Below are 15,779 nucleotides of genomic sequence, written 5' to 3' on the forward strand. Positions count from 1 at the left end.
CCTAGAGTCTTATACTCTAGACCAATATCTTGATCTGGTCCGATGATAATTCCCCATGTAGTTTATAGTATTTCCGACGGGTTCATACATTGACTAATGTATAAGCACAGATAATTGATTACCCTTATAATTGCCGACTTTATAAAAAGGTTTTAATCACGTTTATTGGTGGAAGGACGATAATTATAACGAAGTTTAAAATCATAGATATAAAGTAAATACACAACGATAATCATCCCCTACTAACTTATTAAATCATGGCAAACAACCAAATAATTACTCACACGTCATGGCAATAAAAAATTTCGATATTAATAAATCACAAACATCAAACAAGAACAGTATGGAAAATTAATAAAAAAAAATGATAAATATTATCGATAAATATTGTGTGTAGAATAATACTTGTATTTCTTCAAAAGATTCATAGTGTTACATTGCTAAACTAGCTTGTACTCTAAACTATTACATAAATATCCTACTTTTATCTCTCTTTAATCTAGAGAGAGAAATTAGAGAGAGAAACCAGAGAGAGAAACTAGAGAGAGTGAAAGTGTGTAAAAGTTTGGACGTGATTTGAGTTAAATCGGTTGATGATTTGGAATGAATCTCAAGCCCACTATTTATAGGCAAAGTTGGTTACAAAATCGTAATTTCCTTAAACTACGGCAAGCAGTGTGGCGGGCCTCGAGCAGCCCGTGTGGCATGGGATGACAGCACACGCCACGAGCAGCCCGTGTGGCATGGGATGACAGCCCGTGTGCACCGGACGTGTGGAGTGCCCGTGTGGTGGCAAGTCATGTGCACTGTACTATTTATTTATATTTTTGTAGTAGTACAGTTATACCCATCCTTTTGTCTTATACAGTTGTACCACATCAAAATAATTTAGTACTCTATAGTATTTATATTGTTGTTATTTATTAATTCAAGATGACCACTTGTATGTTTTTATATTAACATTGAAATCCTCTTGAGATTATATATTAGACCGATATTACTAAAATTGCTTGAGGTAATGTTTTAGCATTGACACATTTTAACTTATAAACAAGTTGATTTTTTGTAACGGCAAAAGACAAGTAAATTAGAGCTATGTTTAATTGATAACATGTTTAGGTGAATAGTAATAGTATTTGTTAGGCAAATGGTAAATGTCAAACTAGTACATAATCATTGCCTGAAGAGAAACATCACATATCTAATAGCTAAACCGTGTCCTAATCTTCAAACTGAGCTACTTTGAAAACCGGATAATACGCATCGAGATCAAGACGATCTAGTATCTCCGGAGTACCCCATAGATAAGAAGAGTGTCCGTCGATGACTTCAGTAACATCAACCTGCAACAACAACAAATAAAATTCATTATCATGTAGTAGTACGAGGTTTTTCCTGTTTCGGATTTACCCGGAGGTCGAGTATTTTTAACTCTGATCTATGCGGCCTATCCAGAACAAGCCGGTTCCAAAATCTTCTCTAGCCACCCCAAGATGTGAACCTGTGACCTCCAGCAAGGAGTTCAGGCCCAACCACTAGGCTTTCTTAGGAATGTTAAATAGCATTCATTATCATTCGTTTGAATTTTTAACTAGAAAAAAGGGAATGTAATACAAAACTTACATTCTCGATTCCAGGAACATCCACTGGTTGAATACCGGCTAATCCTTGACTAAGAAGACTGTTGAATCACAAGCATAAGAATCGACCCACCAAACGACAACACACCAAAAATGTAAAATGTAAAATGTACCTCGCACGAAAGGCTACACCAAGCATCCAATCATTTGTGGAATAAGCGTTTATAAATCTGCCGGATACAACCTAGAAAAAATAACATAACATGATGACATCAGCTCATGGCTTGTAATACTGACAGTACATAGACTGAATAAAAAGTGTAATAGATGTGTAAACCTTCCTAACAGCCTCCCAGTTTTCATCTTTTATAGCAACTGGTGCTCCAAGAAGAACAACTCTTTCTACAATGCCAACTGATAATAATGGAAATAAAAATGCAGCAACATATTAGTATTTAGTATCTCTCTGTATACTGCTTTATAAGGTCCTAAAAATTGCGGGTCAGAGACGAGTCAGTCGGGACCTAGAAGGTACAAGTCAGGGATGAGTCGGGCAATGACCAACGTTGACTTTTAGTAATAAATAAACTGAACATATATATATATATATATATATATATATATATATATACATATATATATATATATATATATATATATATATATATATATATATATATATATATATCCCACATGAATATATCAAAAATAAAACATAAATATTTAAAAAATATATATATGTGGTAAAAATCTAATTTTAAAATATATAAAAATTTTACCTAACTTTGACTTTGACCTTGACCAAATTTTAAGGCGTGTTTGGGCGACTTGAGACAGGCTAGTCCACAAACGGACGCGTTGGCCGACCCAGCCAACTTTTACAACAGTGCTGCTGCTAAAACACTTAACCCAACACGGAAGATGGATACCAGAAACACTTACCATTACCAGTTTCTGCTAAATTCTCAAGACACTTGAATATTACTCGTGCCCCGAGTGAGAAACCAACTAGTGTAACAGGCCTGAAAATTACACGCGCCGAATTTCAAAAAAAATAATATCGAACTGCTCTTCTTAAAATTCTGAAAAAAAAAAGAAAAAAAAAAAAGTAGATACATATTATTTACTATACCTGTTACCTTGCAATCCATTGACCAACACTTCAGCAAGCAACTTTCCAGCCTTGTCAGATCTAGCAGAATTCGGAACAACAAGTCAACATGAAGATTCTCACGAAAAAAATAAATAAAATATAAAAAGAAATGAAAAAACCTGTCAACGGCAATAGACCACTTGCTGTCGATGATGTCAGTTAGCGTAAGTAACGTGGCAGGCAACGCTAATGCTGTTAAAAGGGAGCTTAATACTGTCATCATAGCACCTTGTTTCATCATCTCCATTGCAATTCCTGCATCAAAATTCGACAATAACAACATCTCTATCACACAACTTATCGGAGAGCTGCACAGACAAGGTTTATTTAAATCGATTACTCGATGTAAGCCAATCCTGAATTGCAGTGCTAACAGCAATCAAATGCTGAGATTCCCATTGTAGTGCATATCTGACAAATATCATTTAAAACCATCATTATATATATATATATATATATATATATATATATATATATATATATATATATATATATATATAGTGGTAGGATCAAGAGGGAAGTAACCATTCGGGGGGAAGCGGGGGAAGCAAAAACTTTTTTTTTTTTCGTTTTTTGAAAAAACTTTGTTCACGAACATTATAGATGAGATGAAAATATGAACATTTAGTAGAGAAACTTTGTGATAAATGTTTTTATTTTGGCGGGAAAACGCTCGAAGAAGTAATATATAACAATTATCGTGTTTTTCGAGCGTATTTTGAGGTTTTAGCTATTGGGGTTTAGATATTAGGGTTTAGATATTAGGGTTTATAGGGTTTAGATATTAGGGTTTAGAAATTTAGGGTTTAGGGTTTAGATTTAGGGTTTAGATTTAGGATTTAGATTGAGTTTTTAACACGAACGGTTTAGAGTTTAGGGTTTAGGGTTTAGGGTTTGGTGTTTTAGGTTTATGGAATAAACCCAAAACACTAAACACTAAACCCTAAACCCTAAACCCTAAACCCTAAACTCTAAATCGGGCTAAATTTTACTTCACAAAACATGAAAAAAAAACGTTCATATTCTTCACGAACAATATTATCTTGAATGTTATTTTTGTCGATCGTTTTCCCGCCTAAATAATAACATTCATCACGAAGTGTCTCTTCTAAATGTTCATATTTTCGTGTGATCTTGATGCCGGAAAAAAAAAAATTCAAAAAAAACGAAAAAAAAAAAAAAATTTGCTTCCCCCGCTTTCCCCGATTGGTTACTTACCCATTGATATATATATATATATATATATATATATATATATATATATATATATATATATATATATATATATATATATATATATATATATTTTACTTTGATTTATTTATTTAATCAAAACCACTTATTATACCTTTCCATGTTATCGTTTTGTCCTTCCCAAGGCCTTAAAAAATCTTCTTCTTCAAATACGAACCCCGCTACCAAAATTTCAACCGCCAGTCTCTGCGAATGAGATTTACCTTATCAACAGTGTTTGCATATATTCGTGTAGAGTGTGCGACTTTTTCCTTTCACACAAAAAATAAAAAATAAAAATAAAAAAATTGAACAAACTCACGCCTTGATTGTGGGTTTCACCGACTGGTTTAAACTCAAACTCATCAACACTTCCTGTTCTTCGTGCCATCTTAGCACCTGAAAGTCCGGCCCCGGCAGCTGTAAATCGAGAACAATATGAAATGTTAGTTGTGGCTTGTTCACATTTGTCAATCATACGAGACTGCGATTCGTTTAATGACCTCCGAACGAGGCAGCAACTGCAACGGAACCCGCAACACTCCCTGTAGCACTTGCAACGGCAGCAAAACCACCAGCTCCGATAACTGGCATAATGGTTCCTAATGTAGGAGCTAAAGCACTCACTCCAGAAGCAATCGCTGGAGCAGCTAAACCTGTTCAAGATTCATCATACGATTAAGTCTTTATGCCATAACCAACTTGGGTCCAAGAAATTTAATGCAAGTACCGAAATTTGTAGGATAGAACAATCCATTCGTCGTTTACTTTCTTGATTACTTTGAATTATAAAATAGTAGCCAAAAGTTGATCACTTTTTAAATAATAAAGTAACGACAGCCGTTAGGGCTTTCGTTAAAGTATGAAAAGACTTGTACTTTTTAACATTAAAAATAAAATATTTTTCTAACGACGGCCGTTAGGGTTTTCGTTAAAGTATGAAAAGACTTGTACTTTTTAACAACCGTCGTGTAAAAGTCAACATTAACCAAATTATACAACACATTAATACACCTTAACAACAGTGTCGTTAGAAAAATCCAAAATTAATCCCAGGGACAAATGTAGGTGAGATGGTGTGGGTCCAACGACCTCACTAATTTGAAAATTGTCTTTACAAAATACTACTGAATTTGTGTAGGAGACCACTAAATTTAAAAATACGACCACATATATTTTTAAAACTAATGGTTTTATCTTGCACTCTTTAAATATAATAATTACAAAGTACCACTCAAATTGTATAAAACCCTTTAAGTATTGATACTAGAATCGCCACTGATTAAACCTTGACAAATAAAATATGTACTAATTCTTAAAAAAAAGTGAAATCATACCACCAGTGATTGCCATCAAGGTTCCGCCAGTAACTGCAGCGGCTCCGATCAGACCACCACGTTTCCACTTCTCCAACGAGTCATCTGCGGCGCACTCATTTTCTTTACCAACGCGTTGTTTCAATACCTCCATTGCAGAAGAAGAAATAACAAATTCAATCGCTTCTTGTAAACAATAAAAATTCAATAAATATATCAATATCAATACACAATAAAACCGAAATCAAAAGCACACAAAAAACACAAACCATTTTGATCCACTTTAGATGAAACCATGTTGCCAACAACCTCAAAGCAGCACGATGACGAGCATCATACCCCTTCGGTTTCTCATCTTCAGGTGTATTCGCTAAACAAGCTGCAAGAAGCTCGTATAAAACCGCAACTTTCCTACTGTTACCGATCATACTCGCCTCTTCCTCGAACGTTTTTTCGTCAACTTCGTTGGTCAATACACTAGACACTTGTTCGGTCCTAGGCGATTTACAATCTTTTTCTTCTTTTTTCTTAAGATACTTTTTCGTTTCAGCCATTGATTCATTAACAAAAAACTTTTCACGCCACTCGTGCGTATACGCACGATGTTTTTGTTTCTTTTGCTCATTATGTTCTGGAGATGTTTCTATTCTCGATACCATTGCGTCTACAGTTTTCGACAATGCAAGTTCCTGCTCATCGGCTTCTGGACATGCATCATTACTCTCTTCGGCCAACACTCGTAAAAACTGCAACAATATCAACAGTCTTGATCATAGTGCATACTCTAAAATCATCCAAAAACCAATTGAAAACTCATATGATGAGAGTTGTACAAAAGTGTTTAGTAGCGTACAGATCCAACGTGACGTTTGACATAAGAACTGGTAGCAGTTGCTTCGAGATCAGGCCAAGATGAACTGTCAATATCTAGGAACCTATTGTTGATCATAAAGATGCAAATATGAATCGATTTATCATCACAAGCTCAAACGATGCGACAAGTCTAAAATGAATTTGTGTATGTATTCTCAAAACAAGTATATTCGTCTAGTGTTACATTCTAAGTTTGTTTGCAAATGTATACAGTATGTAAGTTTGTGGTATTTGATCCACCAATAGTGAAGGTTTTCATACACCGGGCCTGTTTACTTTACACTTAATGATCTATTTTTGTACAGCTCTGTAAAGCTCTTAATTCAGCAAGTAAAATTGTTGTTTCGATGTCACTTAATCCGTCACTAAATTTGAAAATTGGTTTTTTTCTAGGAGAGACATCCCTTCCCATTAAAAGAAATAGAAAGAGGCAAATTTAAAAATAAATAAATAAATAAACAATGATTGATGTGAAAATCACAGCCAATTAGTCTTTTTTTTAAGAGCAGGACGGGCTCACCCAGGGTCCAGGGACTTCACCACCCACGCGTTCATCTCCCCGCCACAAACCAATAACCATGGTTGTAAATTGTAATATCTCGATTATTCCCTAATTAACTAATCTCTTTTTATAAGCAGGCCTGTAGGATATTTCAAAATCCCTCTAGTCGGTCAAAATTGATTTCTAAGTAAAAAATAGTGAACATTTTGTTATGAATGTAAGTTAGAATTTTGTACTATTTGAACAACTGAACGGTTATGTTTACAGTATACTTCCATATTCGTAATCAATATTATTTTTTGGTATCAAAGTAAGATCTGACTAATCACCGATTTGGCCAACGTTTCAACCGGTTGATCCCGATAAGCAATTTTGTTACAACTTAATACTCACAAAAGTAATGTTTGTATATCGGGATTTATAATTAAAAGAAAGATTGTGATAATGCAAATAAAAATGAAAATAGAATTAAAAATGGACCTGAAAATGGGGCGGAGGAGAGCGGAGGAGTGTTGAACCCAAAGACGGCGATCATTGGAGAAAGAATCGGCTGCGATGGATGTACCCAATGGACGGGTTTGGTGGATCTGAACCTGATTTAGAGCTAACGCAAACAGAGCTCCGGCTGCACGTTTCTTGTTTTGTATTAACGTCGATGATGATGACGACGACATTTTTCTCTCACTAGCTTCTCAACACAACCGCCTACCACCTTTTTGCATTTTCATGCCTTCTTCTGCTCTTTGTTTTTCTGTTTTTTAATTTCCTTTTTATGGTTTCTCGTTGCACCGTTTTATAAAATGTATTTTGTTATAAGTCATAAGTGGGCCGACAACCACTTTATGATAAAGTTAAATATGGTTGTTCAATATTATTATTTTACCTAACTGTACAGTAAATTATTGTATTATAAATATCAAAGGATGTGATTTACATATGATACACACAGAAAATATATTTCATATATCATCATTCTTTTACTCTCTCTTATTTTAAGTAGCCTATAGTCAAGAACAAATCACTAAAGGTAGTTATACTGCTAAATTATAACACGTTATCAGCACGATTATCTCAACATTTATACTAAATATGGTTGGCCCTGCCACCTAACTAATATATGGTCGGTTATACCACCTAAATGATCTATGATCGACACTGTCGCCTAATTTACATTTATGTATATAACATTTATTTATGTATACTAACATTTACATTTATGTTATCTAACATTTATTTATGTATACTAACATTTACAGTTATGTTCACTAATATTTATATTTATGTTATATATGGTCGGTTATACCGCATGAATTATATTTCTGTAATCTAACTCTTATTAACTTCACTAACATTTATATTTATGTTATCTAACATTTATGATTACTTATACAATTAATCATTATTTATTTCATGCATACTAATGTTTATTTTTATGAGTCTTCGGGGTCACATACATATACACCGTGACGTCAAATAAAATATATATATGATGTATATATATTACTCAAGTAACAAAATAGTAAATCGAAATTAATTCATTTACTATTCATATGAATAGTAAATGAAACGAAATTAATTAATTTATTATTCACATGAAAGTGACATGATAGAAATTATTAATTATAAGTTACATAACATACCCCTAAAGTATTTGAAAAATACGACTTTTTAAATACATAAGATTTTCAAAATCAACAAGTTGATAAATTGATCTCATATATATACTCCGTATCTTTTTGAAAGATTTTGTCTTTTGTTTTTTTTTCTTCTTTACGTTTGATATAAGAAAAAAAATCTTGTCCTTTATATTACTCATACGTGTTTTGATAAAGTGACTTTAATCGTTAACGTCAACTAACGACGTTACAACGGTCATATATACATAACGATTGTTAACGTCAACTGACGACGTTACAACAATTATATTTTTCAAATATAAATTAAACATCCCCGTTTTCACATTTTCACAAATCAATCTTCATTTTCTCAAATTACTACTCTCAAAAATTTTTAAAACAAAAAAAGATGATTAACTCAAGGATGATTTTTCCTACTGTATTGGTCATAATAGCTATCATCCTTGTTACTTGTACACCACTAGATGAACCTATATTTTATCCTTCCCTTATGATTTTATTATTTGTAATCATACCATTATTCCTTTGTTTGCTACTTATGAATCTAAACTAATTCTAATTTCATGTTGTTATTTGTCCATTGATTATGATTATGATTTATGTTGTTCATCTGTCTGAAAATAGAAAATGTCAAACTTATCAAAGCTTGAGTTTGATGCCTTAGACGTATCGGGAAAAAACTACACATCGTGGGTTATGGACGTAGAAATAAATCTTGGATCATTGGGTATTCTAGAAACTTTAAAAGAAAACAATACTTGTTCTGATCAAGATAAATTAAAATCAATTGCTTTTATTCGTAAACATATTAATACCACCTTAAAACATATGTTTCTCACTATCAAAGATCCAAATGTTTTATGGGAAAGTATCAAGAGTAGATTCGATAATCAAAAGGAAATATTACTCCCAGCTGCGAGGGAAGAATGGAGAAATCTAAGGTTCCAAGATTTCAAAAAGGTAAGTGAATACAGCTCGGCCATGTTCAAGATCCGTTCAAAGCTTCAATTCTGTGGTCAAGAAATAAGTGATGCTGATATGATGGAGAAAACTTTCTCCACAATGCATTCTGCAAACATAACTTTGCAAGAAAATTTAAGATTGCAAAATTATAAAACTTTTTCCAAACTTCAAACTTATCTCTTAGTTGCAGAAGTTAATAAAGAATTACTGATGAAAAATCAAGAATCTCGTCCTAACGGTGCGCTAGCATTTCCTGAAGCTAATGCTATTAACAATAATAATAATAAAAGAAGAAATGCACATGAACGAGGGCGTGGACAAGGTCGTAGCCATATTGGCCAAAACCATCATCATGGAAATTACCATAACAATAATAAAAATCATAATTATGTTCGAAATCACCCTTATGGTAATGGTCGTGGTGGTGGTCATGGTCGTGGACAAAGAAATAATAATCCACAAAATTATAAAATCCAAACACCATACAATCCCACAAATCACAATGTTGAAGAAGGCTCTTCAAAGAATGTTGAAGATTCTTGTTACCGATGTGGTAAAATTGGCCACTGGTCTAAAAACTGCCGAACAAATCAACATTCTGTTAATCGGTATCAAGAATCCCTAAAGGGAAAAGGAAAAGAAGCAAATCTTGTGGATGACCTTGATACTAAAATCACCGAGCCAACTTGTGACTATTTTAATGAATAAATTTCTAATATCTATATATATAGATATCCTATTATATGTTCTCGTTAAATAAATGGTTGTAGATTTTAAATCTACACAATATCTAGTTTACTACATATTTCCTTATTATGTGCTATCGTTTGTAACATGTTTTGAATGTAATATATTAATGAATTATGTACTCATTATTTGTTTCTCATATTTTTTTTTTTTTTTGAAGTTCATGATGTATACTGCTGGAGTAAGAAATCAGTCAAATGGTGGAGATATTTGTATTGCAGACAGTGGTGCTACTCACACCATACTCAAATCTAAAAAATATTTCACAGACTTGAAAGCAACGGAAGGAACTATACATACTATATCAGGTCCTGTGGACTTAATAAAAGGAATGGGAAAGGCAAAATTCATGTTACCAAATGGTACGAATTTTCTGATAAATAATGCCTTATTTTCTCCCATGTCAAAGAGAAATTTGTTAAGTTTCTCTGACATATACCAAAATGGATATGTGAAACAACCCAACCCGTATTAAAACCGGCCCATAAAAAATTTTCCTTTTAATACGCGTTAAATAATACTTTAGGTCCCGTTACACATATTCCAAAACGTATTTGTTATCAAAGTAAATTCATCGAACTTAAAACATACATTAATGATTTAAACTCCTTAATACAATGGTTCATTAATTAAATCGTAAACCGGTTATAATCATTATGACCCGACTAGTTACGTTTACACAAAACCGAGCATGGTGATTTGGGACTACGCTACCCAAATCCTAATCGAGTCCAAAAGCAAGATCTTCTAAAGCAACCTAGCCGAGATCTCTAATTCCCAAGCTTACCCGAGCCGCCAAGCATGCGAACCTATAAAAATATCAACAACGAGAGGGTAAGCTAACGCTTAGTGAGTGAGAATATACTACATACATATATATGCATAAAATGGACACGCCACAAAATAGCAAATACCGCATACCGGAGCATCCAAACATAAAGGCAAGCTAGTCTAAGCATACCGTAAGATCACTAAGCAATGAGCTAAAGATACATCAACAAAATATAAGTTTGCCAACAACGATGTGAACAATGCCAATAAGCTACACCCGGGGGGTTAGCTACAACACGACAATACAACATTATATGTATACAATATATATGTATATATATGTATATATCTCTCGAATAACATAATTTGCTTACGCTTACAACACAATAACCATGGTTAACCAATCGTACAAGGGAACGATACTCGTAAGAGACCGTCGGAGTTCGTAACATCCATTAGCGTTACTTAAACACCGCGTAATCACTAATCCCCCGGTGATGTCTTAAACACCGCGACTAATTCACCCCCATGACAATGTGGCGTCTTAAACACCGCGACGAATCCACACGTCAATCAAAATAATGAGTGGTGTCTTGAACACCGCGACAATTCCACTCCCATGACAATGTGGTGTCTTAACCACCGCGACAATACCACATGCCAATCAAACAATGAGTAGTGTCTTAAACACCGCGACACTACTACTCGTTACTTAGAATGTGGTGTCTTGAACACCGCGACAATACCACATTCATACTACACAAATAAATACATTATATACGTACACACATAATTCTTCCACTCACAATATTAACCCTTCGCCATTGGGGTTATATAATCCACATCACACGCCCATGTGATAGAGTACACGCAAGGTGTGCACCTCGTCAAAGATGGTCAACCAAAACGCACAACCGTGCCAATTGGACCTACACACAAGTCCATCAATCCACCTATATGTGAAGTGAGCTCTGTAACCGAGAACCACTTCACCCGACCCGCACCCATCCTACACATACATATGCATATAGGATATTAACACTCACCTTAAGCCTTGATGAATGCAACCAAGTAATCCGCAACTCGTCAATGGAAAGTACCTATTCCATTATCACAAATTCAACAACACACTTAGATTGGATTTACAAACCAACCCAATTTGACACTTAGTGCAAATTCGACCCAAATGTAATTCCAAGTACAAACCGCGCCCAAACTAACCAATAATTACTAACACGGGTGAAAATGGTCCTAATATGCCAAGTAAACCCAAACACAAGTGTTAAACACATGTCTCACCCATTTTGACACCAAAACCCTAATTTTGACCCATTAAGTCAAAATCTCACCGTTTACAAGTCTTGACACCAAAACACATTTAACTCGGTTTAATACTTCAACTTAATCCATTTTAAGTTTATAAACCTTAATAAATCAACAATCGGGTCAAAATCATCACCAAACCCTAATTTTGGCTCTAGTCAAAATTAGTCAACTCCAAGAACCCTAAATGTCCCCAAAACCTCAATAATCACTAATACTAGTGATTATACACCATTTACAAGTCTTACAAGCATGAACTTGCACACCAAACCCAAAACCCGACATTAACAACAAAAAAACCGAATCTTGGTGTTAACCTTCAATTAACAACTAAATGGGTTTCACCTATGAATCATACAATCAAAAGCCCTAAACTTGAATGATGAACACGAAAATGAATTTCGGAGTTAGAGCTTACCACTAGTATCACCGTGTAGCTAAGAACGAGGAGAACACACTTGTCGACTACGCCAAAGATCAAAACCCGCTTCTTCCTTTCCAAAATTCCACTTGAATCACTTGGGTGTTTGAGTTTTCTTGAGAGAAAATGAAAAGAAAAGATAAAAGAAAATAAGGAAATGAATGGGTGGATGAGGTTAAAGCCTCAAATCTGGCTCAATCGTGAAAAGACCAAAATGCCCTTGAACTTCATTTAAATTTACAAGAATCTGGTGCCAGTTCACACCATTCGCCGTGCCGCGGCCTAATTCGTCGCGCCGCGACGATTGCCTCGAACTGGTGACTTTGTTAACAAGCTTTCTGATCTGGATTTATTTGAAACGCCGCGCCGCGGCTCCCTTTGTCGCGCCGCGACACCCAACGTGGCCTGACACATTTTCTCGCATACAAGACTTTAACACCCAAACATGTATCGAACCCTTCATACGCCTGTCGTACATACACAATACACCTATAAATCATGTACGGGGAAAAACGGGGTGTTACAACTCTCCCCCACTTAGACTCGATCACGTCCTCGTGATCCTTGTCATTTAACCAAACGGACCACACTTCACGGTCCTCAAACATAAGTCCAAACCGACTTTCCTAAGCAATTCTTCCCACTGAATTGCCTTTAACAACTAAATCGTCACCCGCGATTTATCAAATCCACAATCCGAGCACTAAAACCATGCTCATTCCCTAACATCGGGAAAACTCAACCAATCTCGTACAGAGATATCAACCCCTTAGCGTACCCTTACCGAGTACAACGCTAAAAGCAACCAAGTCTCAACCTAAGGTCAACAATCCGAAACGATGAAGACCGAACCAACGAATCCTGACGGATAACACCAATCACTAAACATCCCTTGTAGTGCACAATACGATCAATACGCAACTACCGTAACATCATAATCAAAAGGCTAAAACCGATAGCGCCCAAAACGACTATGAAAACGCCAAATCCAAAGGTGTACAAAATCGACTATCGTCACACCCGTAACAACACGTGAGCGAAACACGGCTATCGCATCACTAATCATACCACATGGTCCTCGCGACCCCACCATCGGCGTATAAAAACACCCGATCGATCACACAACACGGTCCTTACGACCCCACCATTGGTGTATAAAACAACCAACAGATCAACATCACGGTCCTTACGACCCCACCATCGGTGTATAAAACAACCGACAGATCACACAACACGAAGGCTGTCCGAAAACACACGCGCCTTAGTGAATCCGAACTACACGCGATTCACTACCATGATGAAGTCAGCGAACCCGAATATCATGCTTCACCAATCAATAATCCCATGATGAAGTCAGCGGACCCCGAGGGTCATGCTTCACCAATCTCAACACCGGATGAAGTCAGCAGACTCCGAAAGTCATGCTTCACCGATATAACACCTCGCTCATGATGAAATCAGCGGACCCCGAAGGTAATGCTCCACCAATCGCATACTCCCATGATGAAGTCAGCGGACCCTAAAGGTCATGCTTCATCAATCACCAATACCATAATGAAGTCAGCGGACCCGAAAGTCATGCTTCATCAATCAACGCCCTTTTGGCCTCGAACGACGAGTAGCGTAACATCGTGCTCTGCTACGCCATAGTGAATCCTAACGGATACCACTAACCATTCACATACACGAGCAAGAACCACCTATATCAAACATAGGCACAAAACAATTATTCTCTAGAAGAGAATCCGACACACACCTCCCTTAACCGAAGGATTTCACCTTGCTCGCCAAACACGTCCATTATCTCTCAATCGAGATTTACCACATTACCACCTCGGTGATAATTCAAATCCAAACCATAAGTACAATTTATCCGAAATTGTAATCTACCACAAATCGACCAAAATCAGGTCTCGACAACATTTTCCGGATCTACCAAAAGCATCATCCGAAATCTCACACTAAAACTTCCTCGTGCGGGAGTGTAACTCCCCCATTTGGAACTACGTCCCATATCCACAACTCGTACAACCGTACAATGCTACCTAAGGTAGACTTTACAAAGATTGGGCTCACACGACCCGTCACCATATCTTGCTCCAGCCTTGAGCACACAAAGGATTTCAATCAATCCTTAAACACTTCGAGCAAAAAGTGTACCACGATTACACAAACCATACCTTCGCAATCATCCAATTGCTTTAGTTTGTCAAATTACACCTAGTCACTCATGTACCTAAGGATTTCACTTCGGTACCCTAAGTACAATGTAACCGCAACATAATCGGAGTCGAACACCACGCTAGTAGGTATAAAAGAGGCACCTAATGTCGCGTCATAAAGACTCCATTACCAACATACATCGAGATTCAAAACACTCGATCTCAAGGGTTTCAGCCCACCCGTCGAACCTCACGGTTCATCGACCTCAACACAAAAGCGAACACGCGCTTAACAACCGAACACCAACCCATTTCCATGGCTTGGTAGAAACATTTTACAAATATCAAGGAATGCTTGGTTACACCAAGTCTTACGCCCTTCGCCCGTCAATCAAAACGTCGTCATAGGGTACTTCCATTAGGAACGTCACCCATATCAATAACATGCACAACACAATGCATTTAATAAACTCAACTTCAAACGGCACTTAATAAATAATCAAAAGACATATTTATTAAAACGAAACGTACCTTAACGTCTCCTTGCCGGCCCCGTCCCCGCTAACTTGGGACATTCCGACTTACGATGTCCTTCTTCTTGGCAATTGAAGCACACCATGCCATCGCCTTTTGGTACCGAACATTCCCACGACTTGTGACCCCTTATGCCACAATTGTAACATCTAGACGCACTAGAATCCAATATACCCGTCCGTGTACCACCCGTGCTCACACTCGGACCCTTAGTCCTCTTACTCGGAGCACCATGCGAAACAACCCTTCTCTCGCTCGAAGGTTCACCCTTCTTTGATCGTGAATACGACTCGAAACCTCTAGCCACGGCGAATAATTCCGCAAACGATTTCGCGTGACCCCGGCTAATCTTATTCTTCAAGTCATCATTCAAGGTTCGATAGAAATCCTCCATCAACAACCGATCATTCCCTAAATACTCCGGGCAAAAATGAGTCTTCGTCATAAAGGTCGTCTTGAGAGTATTCAAATCCATAGATCCCTGTTGCAAGTTTCGCAACTCATCACGCAATTCCGACAAGTCGGTCGAAGTCCGGAACTCCTCGAAGAATTCCTTCTTAAAAT

The 15,779-nt window shown here is 36.3% G+C and overlaps 1 protein-coding gene across 1 annotated transcript; it reads right to left on the minus strand.

Moving 5' to 3' along the window:
• Positions 1-1,214: 1,214 nt before the first annotated feature.
• LOC139849194 (uncharacterized) lies at positions 1,215-7,331 on the minus strand. The gene is made up of 15 exons (XM_071838856.1): positions 7,138-7,331; positions 6,136-6,217; positions 5,548-6,028; positions 5,304-5,465; positions 4,470-4,622; positions 4,289-4,386; positions 4,082-4,173; positions 3,074-3,144; positions 2,853-2,988; positions 2,713-2,772; positions 2,523-2,602; positions 1,918-1,994; positions 1,754-1,824; positions 1,624-1,681; positions 1,215-1,343 (listed from the first exon to the last, which is right to left on the minus strand). The coding sequence occupies exons 1-15, from the start codon at positions 7,329-7,331 to the stop codon at positions 1,221-1,223; spliced, it is 1,938 nt and encodes a 645-aa protein (XP_071694957.1). The 3' UTR covers positions 1,215-1,220.
• Between the last annotated feature and the right edge of the window lie 8,448 nt (positions 7,332-15,779).

Source organism: Rutidosis leptorrhynchoides, chromosome 5, assembly GCF_046630445.1.
Source record: "Rutidosis leptorrhynchoides isolate AG116_Rl617_1_P2 chromosome 5, CSIRO_AGI_Rlap_v1, whole genome shotgun sequence".
Lineage (NCBI taxonomy): Eukaryota > Viridiplantae > Streptophyta > Magnoliopsida > Asterales > Asteraceae > Rutidosis > Rutidosis leptorrhynchoides.

Excerpts from the sequence above, each read along its gene's own strand:
- LOC139849194 (XM_071838856.1), bottom strand. The coding sequence starts at position 7,331 with ATGTCGTCGTCATCATCATCGACGTTAATACAAAACAAGAAACGTGCA. Across the intron at positions 2,773-2,852 it reads TGGTCTATTGCCGTTGACAG|ATCTGACAAGGCTGGAAAGT; the intron begins GTTTTTTCATTT and ends GAATTCTGCTAG. Across the intron at positions 2,603-2,712 it reads AATGGATTGCAAGGTAACAG|GCCTGTTACACTAGTTGGTT; the intron begins GTATAGTAAATA and ends TGTAATTTTCAG.